Genomic DNA, 26,696 nt, shown 5'->3' with positions numbered 1-26,696 from the left:
ACAGAGACGCCTTGATGCGGCTTTGGGGCTTATTCACACATTTGCGCAAATATGTGTAACGAAGATCTCTGAATTCTATTATTATATGGAATTTATATCTGGTTACGGTTATCATTCAGGGTGCTGGGGGAAACAAATGCCTTTTTTCTTGCATTGTCATGATTTCTGTCCACTACCAGGTTGGTTCTGGCTCATATACTACTCATATTATAGAGCCGCACTTCTGCCCATTGGGTGTAAGAAAGGATGCAGCTCTCATTCGTTTAAACTGTATTGATCTCACTGATTTTTTTAATTTTTTTATTAAATACAGGTTGAGTATCCCATATCCAAATATTCCGAAATACGGAATATTCCGAAATACGGACTTTTTTGAGTGAGAGTGAGATAGTGAAACCTTTGTTTTTTGATACCTCAATGTACACAAACTTTGTTTAATACACAAAGTTATTAAAAATATTGTATTAAATGACCTTCAGGCTGTGTGTATAAGGTGTATATGAAACATAAATGAATTGTGTGAATGTACACACACTTTGTTTAATGCACAAAGTTATAAAAAATATTGGCTAAAATTACCTTCAGGCTGTGTGTATAAGGTGTATATGAAACATAAATGCATTCTGTGCTTAGATTTAGGTCCCATCACCATGATATCTCATTATGGTATGCAATTATTCCAAAATACGGAAAAATCCCATATCCAAAATACCTCTGGTCCCAAGCATTTTGGATAAGGGAGACTCAACCTGTAATAACAAAGAGGACTTTTCACAACAGTTTTTGGGCAGTAAAGTGCTTCTATAAAGGTTATCTTACAGAGGAAGTTCACTGTCTTCAATAACAAAGGGTTTCTTTGCCGAGACTGAACTATTGTACTGCCAACAATTGCCTAAGACATGGGTCTTCACCTTGCGGCCCTCCAGCTGCTGTGGAACTACACATCCCAGCATGCCTTGCTTGTTTTATCATGCCTTTATCGCAAAACTGCTGGGATGTGTAGTTCCACAGCAGCTGGAGAGCCACAGGTTGAAGACTTATGGTCTAAGTCCTAAAGTTGACATTTTTACATATGAGCCATGAGGATAAAATGAATTGTTCAGCATTAACCTGACTTGAGTTTATAATTTAGTGACACATTGGGGGGAATTCAATTATGGGCGATCAGATTCGCCTGGACGAATTAGAGCGTACCCAGCTTGGAGATGGCTAGCTGAAATGTGCGAGATGTTGGCTGTTTGGGCGTCCAAACAGCACTTTTCCCCATCGCGCCTATTCATTTACCCATGTTAAGCCGCTTTACAGAGCTAAACGCTCACTAACTAGACGCGATAAGCAAGGGGTACCCAAACCAACAGAATTGCAACAATGGGTGCCCATTAATTATCGTGCTTTAACAAACAATTAAATCGCTCCCAACTGTCAAACATGAAGGAGGAAGGGTGAAAGTCTAGAGCAGAGGTTCTCAAACTCGGTCCTCGGGGGCACACACAGTGCATGTTTTGCAGGTCTCCTCACAGAATCGCAAGTGAAATAATTAGCTCCACCTGTGGACCTTTTAAAATGTGTCAGTGAGTAATTAATACACCTGTGCACCTGCTGGGTTACCTGCAAAACATGCACTGTGTGTGCCCCCGAGGACCGAGTTTGAGAACCTCTGGTCTAGAGTTCTGACTGGCACCCTGAATTAAAAGGGCTACCACAGCATTTTGCAGTGCCATACTGTACCCACTGGTCTATGCTTAGTTGGTCATACTACAGCCAGATAATGACTAAAGAACAAGGTGATGGCTTCAAATTATGGAATCGCCAGCACAGTCTCCAGCCTTAAACCCAATGGAGGTGGTTTGGGATGAACCAGACAGAAGGGTAGAAGTGAAGCAACCTACAAGTGCATTTGTGGGAACTTCTGCAACAGTGTTAGGAAGAACTTCCCAAACAATATTTGATTTCCACTGTAGAAAAGAGGGGAGTTCTATGTGTGGAATGGTGAGGCAAAGGAAAGGAAGAATGTATTTTGGCCTGGTTGGGCAAGGGACAGGCTGTTGGTGGTTGTCCTATTTGTGGACTGAGGGGATAGAGGACTTCTGTTCTGAGCTGAAGAGGAAGATTAAGCTTCATTCCAGCAACAACACGGTAGCTCAGTGATGTCTTCCCCTGCACAAGTCTCACCTCTCTGCAATATTTCTTTGGGGCTCACGCTCTTCCCAAACTCCCACCTCTTTGTGTTTGCTTTTTCATGCAGTCTTTTTTTTTAGTCAGTTGGATTTTACACGTTCCTAATGGTGCCGACACATGCAGAACAATGTAATGTTGTATTTCATATTGGGCTTGCATTGCGGTGTTTGTGGCAGTGGTAGCTGTCAGTAGTGGCTGCATGCGCCACCATCTGGCTCCAATACTCATATCCTAGATCAGGCCTGGCCAACCTGTGGCTCTCCAGCATACCTTGCCACAGTTTTGCTATTAGAGAATATCCTAGATGGTCATACTTTGAGAATTATATTATAGAGGTCCCATTAGTCAGCGCACAAATTTTAGAACTGCAGTTTACCATGCTTGATCCTGTTAGCATACAGAGTACACAGGCAACAAACCATGATGCCGTTTCAGCAGATGACGGGGAACAGTGGAGAGAAACCCTAATATTCAATTACTCATTCAGTTAATTGTTTGCTTTAAGCATAGAAACTCTAGAAAAAAAAAACAGTATCTGTGCTGAGTGTTGTTTTCTAACTTACTATATCATACTTAGCAAAGCCCATGTTATAATGAGTCAACAGTGATGTCAAAGATCTGACTATAGTACCGAAAAGAAACCACAGGTATTATAATCATGATGATATATTAGATCACGTTACGTGGAGCCAGAAGCGGAACCATCTGTGTCATTTCTGCTGGCCTCTGTTTCTTCTGCATTTTGCGCTGCATTCGGAGCATCTGTCAGACTCTCTGGCTTTTCTTGTTCTACCGGTACCTCCTCTGCAGGGGCCTCTATGATCACTTCTTCTTCTGCTACTGCGGTATCGGTACCGTCAATCTCTGGCACCTTCACTTCCTCCCTCATCTGCAGTTTCTTCTGTAAGTCCTGCACTCTGCGCTCATGGTCCTGCAGGGCCACCCGCTCGTACACTTTGAAAGTCTGAGAAAGGATAATTGAGATTATAACTCCAGTGCCAGGAATGTGCAAACAGCACTGCACACCATAATCGGCAGCTACTCACCTGTAGCACCATATTCTGTGCAGCACCAGGGGGGAATCCCAGACGGTCCTGGGGGTTCAGCAGCAACCGATAAAAGTCTGTCTTACGGTACAAGAACCCAAAGTAAACGCTTAAGAAGTCCTGTATGTTCCCCACATGTTGCAGAATTCCCAACAGAGCATGATCATAACGGTCTGATAGTTCTGGCTCCATCACTGCACCCTGCAGGCAAACACAACATGGGGATCACCACATAGTTCCACCAGAGAGACAATGCAGATGCAGAATTCATTTATTTACACGTGCACAGTCACGTGAAAAAGAAAGTACACCCTCTTTCAAATCTGTGGTTTTACATATCTGGACATAATTAACAATCATCTAATCCTCACCAAGTCCTATACTATGATAAATCTAAATGCATGCAACATATTTTATTCAACAAATAGTAATATAGCATGAAAAAGTACACCCAATGATTCAGTAGCCTGCGGATGCACCTTCAGAAGATATATATGGAAGTAATAGTTTTAGGTTATTAGTCTCCTACAGTCGGCAGGATGTAATGAAGTCTGAGTTCAGTGGCCATGCGGGATACTGGCTGAACTCTGTTTTTTTTTTAAAGGGGCAATCATTTACAAGACTAAACCATTGCCCCTTTTAAAAAAAGTCTGAGTTCAGCTGGCATCCCGCACGAACACTGAACTCGGACTTCTTTACATCTATGCTATGCCATTGTATTTAAGTTTGGCCCATGCCTCTGCACAGCTCTGCTACCTCCTCAGTTATGTCTGAGAGCATCCAGTTATTGCACAGCTTTCTTAAGCACCCCCCACCTCACAGCATTTCAATAGGGTTGAGATCTGGACTTTGACTTGGTCCCTTCTAAAACTGTGATTCAGCCATTCAATTGTAGATTTGACGGTGTCATTAGGGTCACTGCACGTGTGGTCAAGTTGATCAAGTTACTTCTTTATGTAGAAACAGGGAGGAAAGGGTGGACATACACTTTCATGCGTCTGCTGTTATGTTTTTGCGACAAATTAAAACTTGTTATGGATGATTTGTTAAATAGAATACGATTTATGAAACTGCAGAACCAGGATTATACGATTATTATTTCCTGGTAGGTCGAAAAACAGTTTTGAAAGAGGCTGTGCTCTGTTTTTCACATAACTACATATGCACATGAACTTATTAATCATAGTATTGATGTCTACCGTAACCCAGTCCTTCCCTTCCCCTGAAAGAACTTACGGGAGAGTCCAACACACTTCCCAAGATACTACGTGAGCTTTTCCTGGAGAAATCAAAAAGGGAATCATGACGACATCACTGTATGGTGGTACTTTATACTGGCCCAGCCATGTGCAGCAGCGCTGCGATGTGCATTATAGTTTAAAAAAAAAAAAACTAACAACATATCATTTTTCAACATAAGCTTATAAACGTATGCTAAAATAAACCATGCAGAACAACTCTGAAAGTAGACTTGCCTTGACTGTAAAGGAACACATTGATAAAGGGATTGTTAAGGTTACAATTTACATTGTTCCTCATCCCCCTCTGGTCATTTTGGCAGCCAGCGCCACCTGGAGGACACAAGTGGCAGGTAAGAATGCTTCTAAAGCGTCTGCAGCCCAAGAAGCAGCTATAGCAGGTCTACGAACCACACCAGTAAGGGAGTAAATAGATTTCAAGCAACCCTCAATACGTTTATCTGTCGGTTCCTTCAGAGAAGTAACAGTAGTAACCGGCAGAGTGAAAGATACCACTAGACGGGTGAAATGGGTATTTTCCCATCTGTTACAAATTTTGGTTGTCAGGGGATAACAGGCCAAAGCCCTTTTAGAGACAGGGAACTTTTTACCCAGGGTAGCCCAGGGTTCTCGTCTGATGTCAGAGTGAGGTAATTCACCTTTAACCACCTTCTGCTTTTTAAACATCAGTTTTCTTTGCTACAGTAGCGGATTCTTCCTCATCTGTGAGCTGGAGTATATGCTTAATAGCATCCACCAGGGCAGGGACATCTACAGACATGGGGGTGTCTTCCTCTGCAACACAGGAGTCTGTGTCAGAAAGAGCCATATACTCCCCCTCTTCTGATTAGATATTAAAAAGCACTGTGGATTGTGAGGATAAAGTAGCCCACTTAGAATGAACAGAGAAACCTTTGTGTCCTATGGGGGCCTTTTGTTTAGTCAGAGACTGTTCAATTACTGCAGCGGACTAGATAAATTATCTGCCCAAGGTGGAGTAACCATAGGAACCACATTAGGGTGTAAAGCCACAGGCGGACCCATAGGGGGCGCAAGGCAATCTACCAGGGTACCCATGAGTGCTGAAAACGCTGCCCATGGGGGCTCCTGTGCAGGGACAGCAGACTGACTGAGAGGTGATAACAAACAGCACACAGTCCGTCATGTAACATGTCCTCCTCAGATAAACCGGCTGAGCACACTCTGCATGAGAACAACAAATGAGCAAGCACAGTACAATAAATGAAATGTACAGGTAAGTACGTGACTGTAACACAGATTTAATATACTTATATATTTCAAAATAGATATAATCTGTGAGTTATGAACCCAGACAGCACCTGAGCTCTATGAGTATACGAATAACAGTGATAGATATCTGGGATACACTTAAAAGTGAAACCAAACAGCTTCGAGAGAAGGATTTTACACAGATAGTGGCGAGATTCACACCAGCTCACACATACAAGGCAAACCAAGCTAACTATTTGTTGAAAACAAGATTACTTAACCAAGTAACAAAACAGTACCTAACCAAGAACTAAGCAGTACTGAATTAAGTAACCACTGCAGGATCACAAAGCGCTGGGCGGGTGCCCAGCATCCTATACGGACAACGAGAATAGGATTTACCAGTAGGTAATTAAAATCCTATTTTCTCTTACGTCCTATGATGCTGGGGTCCACATTAGTACTATGGGGATGTACCAAAGCTCCCAGAACGGAAGGGAGAGTGCGGAGGCTCCTGCAGAACTGATTGGCCTCTGAGGGCCTGAAGTTTGGTCAAAGTATCGAACTTGTAGAACTTAGCAAACGTGTTCTACCCAGACCAAGTAGCCGCTCGGCAAAGCTGTAAAGCCGAGACACCCCGGGCAGCCGCCCAGGAAGAACCCACCTTACGATTAGAGTGGGCCTTAACAGATGTAGGACACAGCAATCCCGCCGTAGAATACGCATGCTGGATAGTGGACCTGATCCAGCGAGAGACAGTCTGCTTAGAAGCAGGACACCCAATTTTCTTGAGATCATATAGGACAAACAGAGAGTCCGATTTTCTGTGACGAGCAGTCCTCTTCACGTAGATTTTCAGAGCCCTTACAACATCCAAGGACTTTGATGAAAATGAGGAGTAAGTAGCAACTGGCACCACAATAGGTTGGTTGATATGACATGCCAACACAACCTTCGGAAGGAACTGCTGACGTGTCCGGAGCTCAGCCCTATCTTCATGGAAGATCAAGTAGGGGCTCTTACAAGACAAAGCCCCCAACTCCGACACATGTCTAGCAGAAGCTAAGGCCAACAAAGTGACAGCCTTCCACTTGAGAAACTTGACCTCAACCTCCGGTAGAGGCTTGAACCAATCCGATTGGAGGAACTGTAACACCACGTTAAGATTCCAGGGTGCCGTAGGCGGCACAAAGGGAGGCTGGATGTGCAGAACCCCTTTCAAGAAAGTCTGAACCTCAGGGAAGGAAGCCAATTGTTTATGGAAGAAAATGGATAGGGCCGAAAATCTGGACCTTTACAGATCCTAAACCTGAGGCCCATATCCACACCTGCTTGTAGGAAGAGGATAAACCGTCCCAGTTGAAACTCCACCGTAGGAAACTTTTTGGACTCACACCAAAATACATACTTTTTCCAAATGCGATGGTAATGTTTAGACGTTACTCCTTTCCTAGCCTGTATCAAGATAGGAATAACCTTTTTCGGAATGCCCATCCGAGCTAAGATGTGGCGTTCAACTTCCATGCCGTTAAACGTAGCCACGGTAAGTTTTGATAAGCGAACGGCCCCTGCTGCAGCAGGTCCTCCCGAGGAGGAAGAGGCCTCGGATCTTCCAGCAGTAGATCCAGAAGATCCGCCTACCAAGCCCTTCTTGGCCAGTCCGGAGCAATGAGGATTGCTTGAACTCTTGTTCTCCTTATGAGCTTCAGAATCCTTGGAATCAGTGGAAGTGGAGGAAACAGGTACAACAACTGGAACACCCACGGAGTTACCAAGGTATCCACCGCCACTGCTTGCGGGTCTCGTGACCTGGAGAAATACCTCCGAAGTTTTTTGTTGAGGCGGGAGGCCAACATGTCTATTTGAGGAACCCCCCCAAAGATTTGTCACCTCTGGAAACCCCCTTTCAGATGGAGGCCCCACTCTCCCGGATGGAGATCGTGTCTGCTGAGGAAGTCCGCTTCCCAGTTGTTCACTCCCGGAATGAAAATTGCTGACAGTGCTAACGCGTGCTTTTCTGGCCAGAGGATGATTCTCGTCACCTCTGACACTGCAGCTCTGCTCTTTGTTCCGCCTTGTCGGTTTATGTAGGCCACTGTCGTTACATTGTACGACTGCACTTGAATGGGTCGATCTCGCTGAAGATGTGTCGCTTGGAGAAAACCGTTGTATATGGCTCTTAGTTCCAGAATGTTTATTGGAAGACTGGATTCCAGACTTGACCACCTTCCTTGGAAGGTTTCCCCTTGAGCGACTGCGCCCCAGCCCCGGAAACTTGCATCCGTGGTTAGAAGGATCCAGTCCTGAATCCCGAACCTTCGGCCCTCCAGAAGGTGAGGCAATTGTAGCCACCAGAGGATTGAAATCCTTGCTTTTGGCGACAGAGTTATCCTCAGGTGCATATGTAGATGAGAACCCGACCACTTGTCTAGGAGATCCAATTGGAAGGATCGAGCATGAAACCTTCCGAACTGCAGAGCCTCGTAAGAGGCAACCTTCTTCCCTAGAAGACGAATGCACTGATGAATTGATACCCTGGCTGGCTTCAGGACATCCCGAACCATTGATTGTATCACCAACGCTTTCTCCACCGGTAGAAACACCCTCTGCACTTCCATGTCGAGGATCATCCCCAGGAAAGACAATCTCCTTGTCGGTTCCAAATGTGACTTTTGAAGGTTCAGGATCCAACCATGGACCCTGAGCAGATGAGTCGTGAGAGCAATGGACTGCAACAGCTTCTCCCTGGACGACGCCTTTATTAGCAGATCATCAAGGTATGGAACTATGTTCACTCCCTGTCTGCGGAGGAGAACCATCATATTTGCCATCACCTTGGTGAACACCCTCGGCGCGGTAGAGAGACCGAATGGCAGTGCCTGAAACTGATAGTGACTGTCTAACAGTGCAGATCTGAGATAAGCCTGGTGCAGAGGCCAAATCGGAATGTGGAGGTACGCATCCTTGATATCCAGGGATACCAGAAATCCCCCCTCCTCCAGACCTGAGAGGACCGCTCTCAGAGACTCCATTTTGAATTTGAACTCCCTTAGGTAAGGGTTTAGCGATTTCAAGTTCAAAATTGGTCTGACCGAACCATCCGGTTTCGGTACCACGAAAAGGTTTGAATAGTAACCCACGTTGTGCATATGAGGTGGAACTGGAACAATGACCTTTGACTTATACAATTTTTGGATAGCTTCCAGTAGGACATTTCTGTCCGTCAGTAAAGCTGGCAAGCCTGATTTGAAGAATCGGTGAGGTGGGGTTTCTTGAAACTCCAGTTTGTACCCCTGGGACACAAAATCCTGTACCCAGGGGTCCAGGCCGGACAACACCCAGACCTGACTGAAACGTCTGAGTCTCGCTCCCACCAGCCCGTCCTCCAGGCTGTGTGGTCCACCGTCATGCTGAGGATTTTGAGGTACCAGAAGCAGGCTTCTGGTCCTGGGAGCCTGTGGTTGCAGGCTTTTTGTATTTTGCCTGGCCACCGCTAAAGAAGGTGATAGTAGGCTTGGACGTTTTGTCTTAGCGGTCCGAAAGGAATGCGATGCAGATGAAGAAAATAGGATTTTAATACCTACCGGTAAATCCTTTTCTCCTAGTCCGTAGAGGATGCTGGGGACTCCAAAAGGACCATGGGGTACAGACGGGATCCGCAGGAGACATGGGCACACTATAAGACATTGAATGGGTGTGAACTGGCTCCTCCCTCTATGCCCCTCCTCCAGACCTCAGTTATAGGAACTGTGCCCAGGGAGACGGACATTTCGAGAAAAAGGATTTTTGTTAACCAAGGGTGAGAAACACACCAGCTCACACCACAACACACCGTACAACATAGTTTACAAGCAACACCAGTTAACCATATGAACTAAAAACAGCAACAAGCTGAATATAACCGATACACAACCTTCGTGTAACCGAAAACAATAACTATCAATACAACTGCAAGTAACAGTCCGCACTGGGACGGGCGCCCAGCATCCTCTACGGACTAGGAGAAAAGGATTTACCGGTAGGTATTAAAATCCTATTTTCTCATACGTCCTAGAGGATGCTGGGGATTCCAAAAGGACCATGGGGTCTATACCAAAGCTCCAGAACGGGCGGGAGAGTGCGGACGACTCTGCAGCACCGATTGAGCAAACATGAGGTCCTCATCAGCCAGGGTATCAAACTTGTAGAACTTAGCAAAAGTGTTTGAACCCGACCACGTAGCTGCTCGGCAAAGTTGAAGCGCCGATACTCCTCGGGCAGCCGCCCAAGATGAGCCCGCCTTCCTGGTAGAATGGGCTTTCACTGACTTTGGCAACGGCAATCCAGCCGTACAATGAGCATGCTGAATCGTATTACAGATCCAGCGTGCAATAGTCTGCTTGGAAGCAGGAGCCCCAATTTTGTTGGGAGCATATAGGACAAACAGAGCCTCTGATTTCCTAATTTGAGCCGTTCTGGCGACATTAATTTTCAAAGCTCTTACGACATTGAGAGATTTTGGCATCGCCACGGCATCCATAGCCACAGGCACCACAATAGGTTGATTTATGTGAAACGAAGAAACCACCTTCGGCAGAAATTGTTGACGAGTCCTCAATTCCACTCTATCCACATGGAAAATCAAATAGGGGCTCTTGTGAGACAAAGCCGCCAATTCCGACACCCGTCTTGCGGACGCCAAGGCCAACAGCATGACCACTTTCCAAGAGAGAAATTTCAACTCAACCTTTCGCAAAGGTTCAAACCAGTGAGACATAAGAAATTGTAACACCACATCAAGGTGCCACGGGTGGCACAAACGGAGGATGGATGTGCAGCACTCCCTTCACGATTGTCTGAACCTCTGGAAGGGTGGCCAATTCTTTTTGAAAGTAAATAGATAAGGCCGAAATCTGCACTGTAATGGAACCTAATTATAGGCCTGCCTCCACTCCTGCCTGCAAAAAATGGAGGAAACGCCCCAGCTGAAACTCCTCCATAGGAGCTTTCTTGGCTTCACACCAAGACACATAGTTTCTCCAAATACAGTGATAATGCTTCGCCGTGACCTCCTTTCTAGCCTTAAGGAGAGTGGGGATGACTTCCCCCGGGAATACCCTTTCGAGCTAGGATTTGGCGTTCAACCTCCACACCGTCAAACGCAGCCGCAGTAAGTCCTGGAAGACACATGGCACCTGCAGTAACAGATCTTCTATGAGAGGAAGAGGCCAAGGATCTTCTATGAGCAATTCCTGAAGATCCGGATACCAGGCCCTCCGTGGCCAATCTGGAACGATGAGTACCGCCTGAACCCACTTTTGGAATGAGTGGAAGTGGAGGGAACACATATACCGACTGAAACACCCACGGAGTTACCAGGGCGTCCACTGCACTGGCTTGAGGGTCCCTTGATCTGCAACAATACCTCGGAAGCTTCTTGTTGAGGCGAGACGCCATCATGTCTATTTGAGGAATTCCCCAACGACTTGTCACTTCTGCAAAGACCTCTTGATGAAGACCCCACTCTCCTGGATGGAGATCGTGTCTGCTGAGGATGTCTGCTTCCCAGTTGTCCACGCCCGGAAGGAAGACCGCTGACAGAGCGCTCAGGTGCTTTTCCGCCCAGCGGAGAACTTTTATGGCCTCCGCCATCGCCGCTCTGCTCTTTGTTCCGCCCTGGCGGTTTATGTACGCCACCGCTGTTACGTTGTCCGACTGAATCAGGACCGGTAGACCTCGAAAAAAGTGTTCCGCTTGCAGAAGGCCAATGTAAATGGCTCTTAGTTCCAGAACGTTTATGTGGCAGACAAGCTTCCCGGCTTGACCATTTTCCCTGGAAACTTCTTCCTTATGTGACTGCTCCCCAGCCTCGGAGACTTGCATCCGTGGTCAGACGGACCCAATCCTGGATACCGAACCTGCGTCCCTCTGGGAGGTGAGAACTTTGAAGCCACCACAGAAGAGATATTCTGGTCCTGGAAGATAGACTTATTTTCCGGTGCATGTGCAGGTGAGACCCGGATCACTTGTCCAACAGGTCCCACTGAAATATCCGGGCATAAAACCTGCCAAACGGAATGGCTTTGTAAGCTGCCACCATCTTGCCCAGCACCCGAGTGCATTGATGAATCAATATCCTTGCCGGTTTCAGAATCTTCCAGAGCTTTTTCCGCTGGGAGAAATACTTTCTGCAGTTCTGTGTCCAGGATCATGCCCAGGAAAGACAGCCGAGTTGTCGGAATCAACTGCGATTTTGGCAAATTTATAATCCATCCATGTTGTTGCAGAATCGTCAGGGAGAGTGCCACGTTTCTTAGCAACTGCTCCTTTGATCTCGCCTTTATCAGGAGATCGTCCAAGTACGGGATAATTGTGACACCCTGCTTGCGTAGGAGTACCATCATTTCCGCCATTACTTTGGTGAAGACCCTTGGGGCCGTGGAAACACCAAACGGCAACGTCTGAAATTGGTAATGACAATCCTGCACCGCAAATCTCAGGAAAGCTTGCTATGGAGGATATATTGGGACATGTAAGTAGGCATCTTTTATGTCGACTGACGCCATAAAATCTCCCCCTTCTAGACTGGAGATCACTGCTCGAAGAGATTCCATCTTGAACTTGAAAGTTTTCAAATACAGATTGAGGGATTTTAGGTTTAGGATCGGTCTGACTGAGCCGTCCGGCTTTGGTATGACAAAGAGGCTCGAATAAAACCCTTCTCCCCGTTGAGACGGGGGTACCGCGACAATGACACTCTGTTGACACAGCTTTTGTATCGCAGCACTCACTACTTCCCTTTCTGGGATAGAAACTGGCAAGGCTGATTGGAAAAATCGGTGGGGGGGCACCTCCTGAAACTCCAGTTTGTACCCTTGGGACACTATGTCTAACACCCAAGGATCCAGGCCCGAGTGAAACCAGACCTGACTGAAGAGTCAGAGATGCGCCCCCACAAGACATCCTCCATGGATTTTCTCCACGTTTGTGTCTGAGAATCAGATTTATCCAGTCTTTTAGTCAATAACGCCACATTTGCATTCAATGTACTCAACATATTCACCCAAACAGCAGTCGGCGGTGCCGACAGAGTCACTCCCAACTCCTTATCTGCGCCCCCAGCAACTTCCTCCGGGGAGGAGCACTCAGCCTCAGACATGTCGACACACACGTACTGACACGCACACACACACTGGCTATAGAGGACAGACCCACAGGGAAGCCTGTTTGAGAAACACAGAGGGAGTTTACCAGCTCACACCCCAGCGCCTATTTCAGTACTGAGATAAAATATCAGATGTCTGCGCTGTTCTCAAAAGGTGGTAATAGCACCAAATTACTGTGCCCCCCCCCCCGTTTTGCTCCCTGTTACTTGATCAGGAGAGTGGAGGTCCGGGCCAGCATCTCTGCAGTCTGTGAAGAGAAAATGGCGCTGGTAAGCTGTAAGGGCTAAGCCACGCCCCCTCCTCGGCGCACTGTAGTCCCGCTCAAATTCCAATCTTTATACTGGCGGGGGCTATATTTAGTGCCTAGGCACTTATAATATATCTATTTGTGCCAGTTTTAACCTCAGTAACATGCAGCCCAGGGCGCCCCCCCTGCGCCCTGCAAGTGCCATCTGAAGTATGTGTGGGAGCATGGCGCGCAGCGCGACCGTTGCGCGGTACCTCATTACTGAAGTCTTCTGCCGTCACTGAAGTCTTCTGTACTTCTTTATACTCACCCGGCTTCTTACTTCTGGCTTCTGTGAGGGGGTTGACGGAACAGCTCCGGGAACAAGCAGCTAGGCCCACCAAGTGATTGAACCCTCTGGAGCTAATGGTGTCCAGTAGCCTAAGAAGCAGAGCCTTTGAACTCAGAAGAAGTAGGTCTGCTTCTCTCCCCTCACTCCCACGAAGCAGGGAGCCTGTAGCCAGCTGGTTTCCCTGAAAATAAAAAACCTAACAAAGTCTTTTCAGAGAAACTCAGGAGAGCTCCCCTAGTGTGTGTCCAGTCTCTCTGGGCACAGAATCTAACTGAGGTCTGGAGGAGGGGCATAGAGGGAGGAGCCAGTTCACACCCATTCAAAGTCTTATAGTGTGCCCATGTCTCCTGCGGATCCCGTCTATACCCCATGGTCCTTTTGGAGTCCCCAGCATCCTCTAGGACGTAAGAGAAAAGGGTTTCTTCATAGGAGGCGTAGCTCAGGGAAGAAAAGGTGACTTACCCGCGGTTGCCGTGGAAATCCATGCATCCCCAAATAGAACCTGATCTGTGTAGGGTAGGTTCTCCACACTTCTCCTGGATTCCGCGCCTGCAGACCATTGGCGTGAAGCAGTGTATATGGATTTGAGCGTAGTGTCAAGCTTACGATCAGTCGGTTCTTTTAACGCAGTAGATCCAGGGACAGGTAAAACCACCTTTTTTGACAGTCTGGAGACAGATGCGTCAACTATGGGTGGGTTTTCCCATTTTTTCCTATCTTCCTCAGGGAAGGGAAAAGCAACCGGAACCCTTTTTGGGATCTGGAATTTTTTCTCTGGGTTTTGCCAGGATTTTTCAAATATAGCGTTTAATTCTTTAGACGCAGGGAAGGTTAGCAAGGTTTTCTTATTATCTGTGTAGTAAGCCTCTTCAACCTGTTCAGGTGGTGTGTCAATAATTTGTAACACATCCCTAATGGCCTCAATCATAAGTTGCACCCCCTTTGCCAGGGATGCCGCCCCCCTCAGCACCTCCTCATCACCGTCTGCCGTGTCGGAGTCGGTATCCGTGTCAACTTGCATAATCTGGGCAAGTGCACGTTTCTGTGGGTGTATGCTAGGGTATTTTGAATGAATGGGAACAGAACCTGACCAAAATGCCATAGACTTCTTTAAAACCTGAGTTTCAGGGGTGTAGTTTGGTATGTCGGCGGCCGGGCTCCCGGTGCCGGGAGCCCGACCGCCGGCACACCGACAGCGTGACGAGCGCAAGTGAGCCCCTTGCGGGCTCGCTGCGCTCGCCACGCTGCCAGCACGGTGGCACGACGCTATTTATTCTCCCTCCAGGGGAGTCGTGGACCCCCCACGAGGGAGAATGTGTGTCGGTATGCCAGGTGTCGGGATTCCAGCGCCGGGATCCCGACATTCGGCAACCAGAAGACCACCCAGTCTCAGTATGAGCTACCCTAGTAGAAATCTGAGAGGTCATTCCCTAAATATAGGTTAACCACTCAGGCTCATTAATAGGGATCGTAGACAAGACATTACATTCCTGTGTACATGGAATGGATTCCTCCTGAGAGGAAATGTCCTCTGCAGCATAAGACACAGAGGGGTCATTCCGAGTTGATCGTAGCTGTGCTAAATTTAGCACAGCTACGATCCTGAACTCAGAAATGCGGGGGGACGCCCAGCACAGGGCTAGTCCGCCCCGCATGTCAGTGGCGCCCCCTCCCCCCCCCCAAAGGCATCTCCCCGCACGGTCCAACCACGCCTGCGTTGCCCAGACCGCGCACACGAAACGGCGGCCAAACGCCGCCGTTTCGCCCCCGCCCATCGACCGCCTCTGCCTGTCAATCAGGCAGAGGTAATCGTAGTGTAGCGACGGGCGGCCATGCGCAGATCTGACCCGATCGCTACGCTGCGAAAAACTGCAGCGTGCGATCGGATCAGAATGACCCCCAGAGTCCCTAGACATGGCTATGTGAGACAACAAACACACACACACACACACACACACAGGGAAATGTCAGACACAGTTTCCCCCCCAAGTATGCCACAGAGAAACACAGAGATTGGAGCCAACCCATACACAGCGCTTCGTAGGTAGATATAATACAACTACCTGGCGCTTACTGTGTACCTTAATAGACTACACAGTATTTACACAGACCCCCCCCCTCCCCCCTTCTGCAACCCCCTGGTACCGCACAGGATAGCTGGAGTCGTTTGGAGGGACAGCTCTCACTGTCAGCGTCTCTGTACAGGATCTGCAGGCAGGAAAATGGCGCTGAACGCTGCTGGGTCCACTCTGAGAAGCTCCGCCCCCTAAACATGGCATTGCTTCCCGCTCTTCATTTCTTTATACTGGCCTGAGGAATTGTGCTGGCAGCGGTACCGAGGTCCCTGACAGCCTTGGTGACCAGTGTCGGGTATAGGCGCTGGCTCAGGGCGCCCCTCACAGCGCCACACTATGTACTGCTGAGCCTCCGGAGCGCAGTTAATACTGCGCTCCAACCCTGTTGCCGCCATCTTCACACTGGCTCCCCGCATGCTATGGGGGGCCGGTGACTCACTCGCCACCGGAATCTTCTGGCTCTGTAAGGGGGTGGCGGCATGCTGCGGGAGTGAGCAGTCGCCTGGGGCGGCTAAAGATCATCATCCTCAGGAGCTCAGTGTCCTGTCAGCGGAGATAGTGGCTCGAACTCCGCAGGGCAGACACTACTCCCCCCCCTTAGTCCCACGAAGCAGGGAGGCTGTTGCCAGCAGCCTCCCTGTGCCTAACTCTTAAAAAAAAAAAAACTAAAGAAGCTCTAGGAGCTCCCCTAGGCACATTTTCTAAACTGAGTCTGGTAGGAGGGGCATAGAGGGAGGAGCCAGCCCACACTCTTAACGTGCCAATGGCTCCTAGTGGACCCGTCTATACCCCACGGTACTAATGTAGACCCCAGCATCCCCTAGGACGTAAGAGAAAGTGAAAGGATAAAAAGAAAGATGGACAACGGGGGTCATTCCGAGTTGCTCGCTCGTTGCCGATTTTCGCTAAACTGCGATTAGCCGCTAACTGCGCATGCGCCTGGTACGCAGAGCGCATGCGCTTAGTTATTTTACTAAAAACTTAGCTGTTTTGCTATAGCGTCTGCGGCGCTTTTCTGTCGCACTGGTGTTCGGAAAATGATTGACAGGAAAGGGGCGTTTCTGGGCGGCAACTCAGCGTTTTCCCGGCGTTGGTTAAAAAACGCAGGCGTGTCAGGGAAAAACGCGGGAGTGTCTGGAGAAACGGGGGAGTGGCTGGCCGAACGCAGGGCGTGTTTGTGACGTTAAACCAGGAACGAAACGGCCTGAGCTGATAGCAGTGTAGGAGTAAGTCTCGAGCTACTCAGAAACTGCTAAGAATGATCTATTCGCAATTCTGCTAATCTTTCGTTCGCTATTCTGCTAAGATAAGACACACTCCCAGAGGGCGGCGGCCTAGCGGGTGCAATGCTGCTAAAATCAGCTAGCAAACGAACAACTCGGAATGAGGGCCAACATACGAAATTCTATTTTGCTCCATGATCAAGAGTAAAATATATAATCTTAGTACTGTAGGCTACAATAAGTGCAAGAAAATAACAAGAGACAGATAAAACAGGTACTGTAAATGGCATTAACCATTAAGGTTAGTACGACGTTAGGATTTGCGGGTGCTTAAATGTTAGGGCGCACAGCTGACTGCCAATGCAGCGTTTTAGTCTAAACTTTTCATTTTTTTTAACAGGGAAGAAAGATACTTGTATTGCGCAGTTTGAAATGAATAAATATGTAATAAGCCTTTTATCTATGCTCACCATACTATCCCTTTAAACCGGGACACACTCATGAATTACACAGGTTCTGTGGCGTGCTGGTTTCAAGCCTGCATTTCATCCCGGTTTAAAGGGATAATATGGTAAGCCTACCTTTATGCTACTTCACCCCCATCCCCTCCAACATGACCTCTTCCATCAGGTGCAAAATGCTCTGCTCCTGGACTTCCTTCCCAATTGAGGATTGGAGTCACCTGTGATGACCTAGGACCTGATTCAGGTTGGATTACAAATTCTGCTAAAGGTGCATAATGCACGTAACTTTTCTTACGATTTTGACTATACAAAATCGTAAGGAAAGTTAGTGCATATCGATAGGAGTGTACTCAGCTTGCGATGCCGCTGGATCAAGCAGAAATTGCAGTCGCACCGAAATTTCTGCTTGATCGTAAAGAATGGGGTAGCCTCCTGCCGACACAGTCTGGCTGTACCCACGGGAGACCCGCCGCCATTTTTCTGATCGCAGCGGCTGCGTATGACATCACGCAGCCACCCCGATCACGCCCACCATTTCTTTGTTGCTGTCCCCGTTTCTTCGTCGACGGGCACTGCGGATGCACCTTCATCTTTTTTTGTAGTTGGATAACTTATTGCGAACCAACTGAATCAGCCCCCTAGTTCATTAATGAGAAAGAGGTGTCAGCACAGGTGACTGCAAAACTTAAGACCAGGAGCAGAGCGTTTGGCACCTGATGGAAGGGGTGATGCTGGATGGTCGTCTCGTCCACCCCTTCACTATAGATCACTTGGGGCCCCTGAGTGGTTACAGGCGAGGCTTGCACTGGAAGCAGAGCTCTTCGGGCAATATGGACAATATGACCCATCCCAGGTCCCATCCCTGTGTAACGCAGCACAGCTACTAGGTAGATGCTAGAATCAAGTGGGCTAAGGGACCTTCAGCTACTATTGTATGGGAAACCCTGCAACTCCGTGTGCACGCCATATGACATGTCCCTGCTCTCGTATCCCCGCCACGATGCAGCCATTAGTAACACCCCACATGCAGACTCGGGACTCACACATGGGTTTTATGTCACTCACTGTTATTATCACCTTCCTCCGGTCTTTTCTCACAATAACAACTTCCAGGTGTCTGTGCACTTCCACTTCCGGTTACCCACAAGCGTTCATGTGCGAGTTGCGCCCGGTTCAAAGATGGCGGCGGTCACCTTGGAGACCGGCCTGGGGGCAGTGCATGCCTGCATAGCATACTAGTCATGCTAAGGGCTCTATAATATCATAGCCTGGGTGTGTGTATGTGGGAGATAATAACGTACCTCCCAACATGACCCTCTCCAGGAGGGACACAATGTTCTGCTCCTGATCTTCCCTCTTTATTTATGATTCCCATCACCTGTGCAGAAACATTTTTTCTTATCCATTGACCTGTTCAATACAGGTCATGGCAATCATATATTAAGAGAAAAGTCCAGAAGCAGAGCAGTCTGTCCCTCTTGGAGAGAGTAATGGTGGGAGGTTTGTAATAATGTAATACACATGTTCTCAAACTCGGTCCTCAGGACCCCACACAGTGCATGCTTTGCAGGTCTCCTCACAGAATCATAAGTGAAATAATTAGTTCCACCTGTGGTCCTTTTAAAATGTGTCAGTGAGTAATTGATACACCTGTGCACCTGTTGGGTTACCTGAAAAACATGGACTGTGTGGGTTCCTGAGGACCGAGTTTGAGAACCTGTGATGTGGTATAATATATGAATGAGTAAGGTACAAAGCGCTCTACCCTCTTCTCTTTGCCCCATTCTCATGTGACTTCAGAATCTCCCAACTCAGTTCTTGTTTTTGAAGAGAGAGAGAGGCCAACATTCTGACCCAAATCCTTCTGTCCTTTCATGTTGTAACCATTGGGTGGATCTGCTGAAAGCCTTCATGGATAATGACTTCCACGGCCATGCAGAAATGATCTGTCACCTCCTATACCCTATATTATCACAGTCTGGTCACATTGGGGCTGATGCTACGCGAGTACTGCACCAGTATGCGTAGCGTGCTTACATGACATCTCTCTGCCCATGCCCAGAAATGGGCCTCATGGATGTACGCCCCTGCAGAGTTGCATGATTGTGGTTCTTACGCTGACTTTGGCCTGTAGAGGCGGGAAGGTGTCAGGAGGGGGGTTCTAACATGGGACCAGTATAGTACTGCGACACGTGGCTACAAGCCTGCGAGAGCTGTGTGATTTGCCAGTGGCAGGTGCAAGCACGCAAATTCCAATGCTGGGAACAGTTGTCAGCACTAGTCACCCACTTCTGATTGGTGCAGACTTTGTGTACTGCACAAGTTTATTCTGTTAATTAGGGTGGACATCAGAAGTCCGGCATAAAATGGCTGCCAGGCTTCCAACATCAAATAAAGTGATTATTTGCAACCAGTCAGTGGTATCACCATTGATAATTATGTGTGTGTGCGCAGAAGCAGTCGGAGCTTTGCGCGTATGAGCTGAGCTGTGGGCACCACTTCCGTGTGTCTGCAACTGCATACAAGCTTCCAGCCATCGGATGGGCATCAGAAAGCAGCATCTGATGGCTGACTATACCTGCAATTCGAATTGTGCTTCCATCACATTGGGAACTTCAGTGGTTGCTAACCTTCGGCTTCTGATTTCCATCCCTACCATTAATTTTAAATGTTTATCTTAACAGTCATCTGAGGGAGTAACCTGAAAAGATTGTGTCTAAATTACAGCGTAATATGGCGCTATGGCCACGATTCAGAGTTGCACGCTATGCAGATATTCACGCAAACGGGCAAAGTTTATTTTAGCATGCATTGGAGTCGTGTCCTGATTGTTACCGAACAGAGACAACGAAAAGATTTGGACACTGGGTCTGTGGAATTTAGTGGGCGTTCCTGTTAGGTAACGGGCATGGCTAAGCAGATGTAGGCGTGTCGCTGAAAGCAGTTGTCTACGATTCCTGTCCAATCACAATAAAAATCAGTGGTCAATAAATGAACAGTTTGTATAAAAAACTAAATTACTTAATATACTACTTTGAAATTAATGTAAAAAATGTAACTCGCCAAATAAACTAAAAACTACACTTGGTTATACAGTGTCCAGCCTGTAGGTGGTGCTGTTGTTTGTGTTAAAGTTCCACATATTGCAAAGCCAGCTATTATCTTACCAGCAGCCCCAACTTTAGATCAGATCAGATTAGTCAGATCTGTATGTTTGTAATGTATTTGATTTTGCGGATATGTCACAGCTTACGTGACCTAAGAAAACATTTATTTGGACGAAAATGATGATTGTATACACATGTAAGGCACATCCATACCCTCCAACATGACCCGCCCCACTAGGTACAAAATGCACTGTTTCTGGACTTCCCTCTTAATTTATTATTGCCATCACCTGTGAAGAAACAGCTTTCTTATCATTTAACTAGTTCAGCACAGGTCATGGAAATCATAAATTAAGAGGGAAGTCCAGGAACAGAGCATTTTGCACCTAGTGGGGCGGGTCACATTGGAGGGTCTGCACATCTAGAGCGTTTTCTGTGTACAGGGGACATTCAAAGTAGGATGCGCATCTGTTCTTTTCTCTGACGTCCTAGTGGATGCTGGGAACTCCGTAAGGACCATGGGGAATAGCGGCTCCGCAGGAGACTGGGCACAAAAGTAAAGCTTTAGGACTACCTGGTGTGCACTGGCTCCTCCCCCTATGACCCTCCTCCAAGCCTCAGTTAGATTTTTGTGCCCGGCCGAGAAGGGTGCACACTAGGGGCTCTCCTGAGCTTCTTAGTGAAAGTTTAGTTTTAGGTTTTTTATTTTCAGTGAGACCTGCTGGCAACAGGCTCACTGCATCGAGGGACTAAGGGGAGAAGAAGCGAACCTGCCTGCTTGCAGCCAGCTTGGGCTTCTTAGGCTACTGGACACCATTAGCTCCAGAGGGACCGAACACAGGCCCAGCCTCGGAGCTCGGTCCCAGAGCCGCGCCGCCGGCCCCCCTTACAGAGCCAGAAGCAAGAAGAGGTCCGGAAAAATCGGCGGCAGAAGACATCAGTCTTCAACAAGGTAGCGCACAGCACTGCAGCTGTGCGCCATTGTTACTCGGGAACACTTCACACTTCGGTCACTGAGGGTGCAGGGCGCTAGGGGGGGGCGCCCTGAGCAGCAATGTAAACACCTTGGCTGGCATAAATACACCACATATAACCCCCAGGGCTATATGGATGTATTTTAACCCCTGCCAGAACTCACCAAAAAGCGGGAGAAAAGGCCGCCGAGAAGGGGGCGGAGCCTATCTCCTCAGCACACGGGCGCCATTTTCCATCACAGCTCCGCTGGAAGGACGTCTCCCTGACTCTCCCCTGCAGTCCTGCACTACAGAAAAGGGTAAAAAAGAGAGGGGGGCACTAATTTGGCGCAGTTTTAATACTAACAGCAGCTATAAAGGGAAAAGCACATTTTATAGTGGTATTCCTGTCTATATATAGCGCTCTGGTGTGTGCTGGCATACTCTCCCTCTGTCTCCCCAAAGGGCTAGTGGGGTCCTGTCCTCTATCAGAGCATTCCCTGTGTGTGTGCGGTGTGTCGGTACGATTGTGTCGACATGTTTGAGGAGGAAAATGAGATGGAGGCGAAGCAATTGCCTATTATAGAGTTGTCACCCCCTAGGGAGTCGACACCTGAGTGGATGAGCTTATGAAAGGAATTGCGTGACAGTGTCAGCTCTTTACGACAGACAGTTGACGACATGAGACAGCCGGCTACTCAGCTTGTGCCTGTCCAGGGGTCTCAAACGCCATCAGGGGCTTTAAAACGCCCGTTACCTCAAATGGCAGACACAGACACGGATACTGACTCCAGTGTCGATGATGAGGAGACAAACGTGACTTCCACTAGGGCCACACGTTACATGATTGAAGCAATGAAAAATGTATTGCATATCTCTGATAATACAAGTACCACTAAAAAGGGTATTATGTTTGGTGAGAAAAAACTGCCTGTAGTTTTTCCTGTATCCGAGGAATTAAATGAAGTGTGTGATGAGGCGTGGGTTTCCCCCGATAAAAAACTGATAATTCCTAAAAGGTTATTGGCATCGTACCCTTTCCCGCCAGAGGATAGGGCACGTTGGGAAACACCCCCTAGGGTGGATAAAGCGCTCACACGCTTGTCTAAACAGGTAGCACTACCCTCTCCTGATACGGCCGCCCTAAAGGAACCTGCCGATAGAAAGCTGGAGAATATCCTAAAAAGTATATACACTCACACGGGTGTTATACTGCGACCAGCAATCGCCTCAGCCTGGATGTGCAGTGCGGGCCTGGCGTGGTCGGATTCCCTGACTGAAAATTTTGATACCCTAGATAGGGACAGTATATTATTGACTATAGAGCATTTGAAGGATGCATTTCTATTTCTCTAACGTCCTAGTGGATGCTGGGGACTCCGTCAGGACCATGGGGAATAGCGGCTCCGCAGGAGACAGGGCACAAAAGCAAGCTTTTAGGATCACATGGTGTGTACTGGCTCCTCCCCCTATGACCCTCCTCCAAGCCTCAGTTAGGTTTTTGTGCCCGGCCGAGAAGGGTGCAATCTAGGTGGCTCTCTTAAAGAGTTGCTTAGAAAAAGTTTTTAGGTTCTTTATTTTCAGTGAGTCCTGCTGGCAACAGGCTCACTGCATCGAGGGACTTAGGGGAGAGATTTTCAACTCACCTGCGTGCAGGATGGATTGGATTCTTAGGCTACTGGACATAGCTCCAGAGGGAGTCGGAACACAGGGCTCGCCCTGGGGTTCGTCCCGGAGCCGCGCCGCCGACCCCCCTTGCAGATGCTGAAGATGAAGAGGTCCGGAACCAGGCGGCAGAAGACTCTCAGTCTTCATCAGGTAGCGCACAGCACTGCAGCTGTGCGCCATTGTTGTCAGCACACTTCACACAGCGGTCACGGAGGGTGCAGGGCGCTGGGGGGGGGCGCCCTGGGCAGCAATGTATAATACCTGTATGGCGAAAAATACATCACATATAGCCCTTGAGGCTATATGGATGTATTTAACCCCTGCCAGATATCTAAAACTCCGGAGAAGAAGCCCGCCGAAAAGGGGGCGGGGCCTATTCTCCTCAGCACACCGCCATTTTCCCTCACAGAAAGGCTGGTGGGAAGGCTCCCATGATCTCCCCTGCACTGCACTACAGAAACAGGGTTAAAACAGAGAGGGGGGGCACTGATTTGGCGATATGTATATATATTAAAATGCTATAAAAGGAACACTTATATAAAGGTTGTCCCTGGATAATTATAGCGTTTTGGTGTGTGCTGGCAAACTCTCCCTCTGTCTCCCCAAAGGGCTAGTGGGTCCTGTCCTCTATCAGAGCATTCCCTATGTGTGTGCTGTATGTCGGTACGTGTGTGTCGACATGTATGAGGAAAATATTGGTGAGGAGGCGGAGCAAATTGCCTGTAATGGTGATGTCACTCTCTAGGGAGTCGACACCGGAATGGATGGCTTATTTATGGAAATTACGTGACAATGTCAACACGCTGCAAGCCGGTTGACGACATGAGACGGCCGGCGAACAAATTAGTATCTGTCCAGGCGTCTCAAACACCGTCAGGGGCTGTAAAATGCCCATTTACCTCAGTCGGTCGACACAGACCCAGACACGGACACTGATTTCAGTGTCGACGGTGAAGAAACAAACGTATTTTCTTTTAGGGCCACACGTTAAGGGCAATGAAGGAGGTGTTACATATTTCTGATACTCCAAGTACCACAAAAAAGGGTATTATGTGTGAGGTGAAAAAACTACCTGTAGTTTTTCCTGAATCAGATAAATTAAATGAAGTGTGTGATGATGCGTGGGTTTCCCCCGATAGAAAATTATTGGCGGTATACCCTTTCCCGCCAGAAGTTAAGGCGCGGTGGGAAACACCCCTCAGGGTGGATAAGGCGCTCACACGCTTATCAGAACAAGTGGCGGTACCATCTACGGATAGGGCCGTACTTAAGGAGCCAGCTGATAGGAGGCTGAAAAATATCCTAAAAAGTATACACACACATGCTGGTGTTATACTGCGACCAGCGATCGCCTCAACCTGGATGTGCAGAGCTGAGGTGGCTTGGTCGGATTCCCTGACTAAAAATATTGATACCTTTGACAGGGACAGTATTTTATTGACTATAGAGCATTTAAAGGATGCATTTCTATATATGCGAGATGCGCAGAGGGATATTTGCACTCTGGCATCAAGAGTAAATGCGATGTCCATATCTGCAAGAAGATGTTTATGGACACGACAGTGGTCAGGTGATGCAGATTCCAAACGGCACAAAGATGTATTGCCGTATAAAGGGGAGGAGTTATTTGGGGTCGGTCCATGGGACCTGGTGGCCAGGGCAACTGCTGGAAAATCCACCGTTTTTTACCCTAAGTCACATCTCTGCAGAAAAAGACACCGTCTTTTCAGCCTCAGTCCTTTCGTCCCTATAAGAGTCATATCTGCCCAGGGATAGAGGAAAGGGAAGAAGACTGCAGCAGGCAGCCCATTCCCAGGAACAGAAGCCCTCCACCGCTTCTACCAAGTTCTCAGCATGACGCTGGGACCGTACAGGACCCCTGGATCCTACAAGTAGTATCCAAGGGATACAGATTGGAATGTCGAGAGGTTTCCCCCCTCGCAGGTTCCTGTAGTCTGCTGTACCAATGTCTCCCTCCGACAGGGAGGCAGTATTGAAAACAATTCACAAGCTGTATTCCCAGCAGGTGATAATAAAATTACCCCTCCGACAACAAGGAAAGGGGTATTACTCCACACTATATGGTGGTACTGAAGGCTAGGTGAGACCTATTCTAAATCTGAAAAATTTGAACACTTGCAAGGGTTCAAATCCAGATGGAGTCACTCAGAGCAGTGATAGCAAAGAACAAGGGGACTATATGGTGTCCCGGGACATCAGGGATGCTTACCTCCATGTCCCAAAATTTGCCTTTTCTCACCAAGGGTACCTCAGGTTCGTGGTACAGAACTGTCACTATCAGTTTCAAGACGATGCCGTTGGATTGTCCAAGGCACCCCGGGTCCTTACCAAGGTAATGACCGAAAGGAGGATTCGTCTTCAAAGAAAATGGACGACCTCCTGATAAGAACAAGGTCCAGAGAACAGTTGGAGGTCGGAGTAGCACTATCTCAAGTAGTTCTACGACAGCACGGGTGGATTCTAAATATTCCAAAACCGCAGTTGTTCCGACGACACGTCTGCTGGTCCTAGGGATGATTCTGGACACAGTCCAGGAAAAGGTGTTTCTCCCAGAGGAGAAAGCCAGGGAGTTATCCGAGCTAATCGGGATCCTCCTAAAACCAGGAAAAGTGTCAGTGCATCATTGCACAAGAGTCCTGGTAAAAATGGTGGCTTATTACGAAGCGCTTCCATTCGGCAGATTTCACGCAAGAACTCTTCAGTGGGATCTGCTGGACAAATGGTCCGGATCGCATCTTCAGATGCATCAGCGGATAACCCTATATCCAAGGACAAGGGTGTCTCTCCTGTGGTGATTACAGAGTGCTCATCTTCTAGAGGGCCGCAGATTCGGCATTCAGGATTGGATGCTGGTGACCACGGAGGCCAGCCTGAGAGGCTGGGGAGCAGTCACACAAGGAGTGTGATCAAGTCTGGAGAATTCTCTCCACATAAATATACTGGAGCTAAGAGCAAATTTATAATGCTCTAAGCTTAGCAAGACCTCTGCTTCAAGGTCAGCCGGTATTGATCCAGTGGGATAACATCACGGCAGTCGCCCACGTAAACAGAAAGGGCGGCACAAGAAGCAGGAGGGCAGTGACAAAACTGCAAGGATTTTTCGCTAGGCGGAAAATCATGTGATAGCACTGTCAGCAGTGTTCATTCCGGGAGTGGACGACTGGGAAGCAGACTTCCTCAGCAGGCACGACCTCCACCCGGGAGAGTGGGAACTTCATCGGGAAGTTTTCCGCATGATTGTGAACCGTTGGGAAAGACCAAAGGTGGACATGATGGCGTCCCGCCCGAACAAAAAATGGGACAGGTACTGCGCCAGGTCACGAGACCTTCAGGCGATAGCTGTGGACGTCCTGGTAACACCGTGGGTGTAACAGTCGGTGTATGTGTTCCCTCCTCTGCTTCTCATAACCAAGGTATTGAGAATTATAAGACATAGAGGAGTAAGAACTATACTCGTGGCTCCGGATTGGCCAAGAGGGACTTGGTAACCGGAACTTCAAGAGATGCTCACAGAGGACTAATGGCCTCGGGAGCTAAGAAGGGATTTGCTTTCAGCAAGTACCATGTCTGTTCCAAGAGGAACCGTGGCATCGGCCTTTAAGAAAGGACCTGCTCCAGCAGGGACCTTGTCTGTTCCAAGACTTACCGCGACTGCGTTTGACGGCATGGCGGTTTGAACGCCGGATCCTAAGGGAAAAGGCATTCCGGAAGAGGTCATACCTACCCTGGTCAAAGCCAGGAAGGAGGTGACCGCACAACGTTATCACCAC

General features: G+C 48.1%; 1 protein-coding gene across 2 annotated transcripts in view; it reads right to left on the bottom strand.

Annotated features, from left to right (window-relative positions):
* NUDCD3 (NudC domain containing 3) overlaps positions 1–18,393 on the bottom strand; it is a 104,387-nt gene extending 85,994 nt beyond the window's left edge. The window contains exons 1-3 of one of the 2 annotated variants that reach the window (XM_063931927.1): positions 18,221–18,393; positions 3,225–3,425; positions 2,862–3,142 (exon numbers count right to left, since the gene is read on the bottom strand). In XM_063931927.1, coding sequence (XP_063787997.1) covers positions 2,862–3,142; positions 3,225–3,416 — 473 coding nt within the window. In that variant the 5' untranslated portion in view covers positions 3,417–3,425; positions 18,221–18,393. The remainder of the gene's footprint in view (positions 1–2,861; positions 3,143–3,224; positions 3,426–18,220) is intronic. The other variant, XM_063931926.1, reaches the window with a different exon arrangement.
* Positions 18,394–26,696: the final 8,303 nt, after the last annotated feature.

This window comes from Pseudophryne corroboree, chromosome 6 (genome assembly GCF_028390025.1).
Source record: "Pseudophryne corroboree isolate aPseCor3 chromosome 6, aPseCor3.hap2, whole genome shotgun sequence".
Lineage (NCBI taxonomy): Eukaryota > Metazoa > Chordata > Amphibia > Anura > Myobatrachidae > Pseudophryne > Pseudophryne corroboree.
Note: the sequence above shows the minus strand (reverse complement) of the source record. Positions and strands in the feature narration are given on the sequence as shown.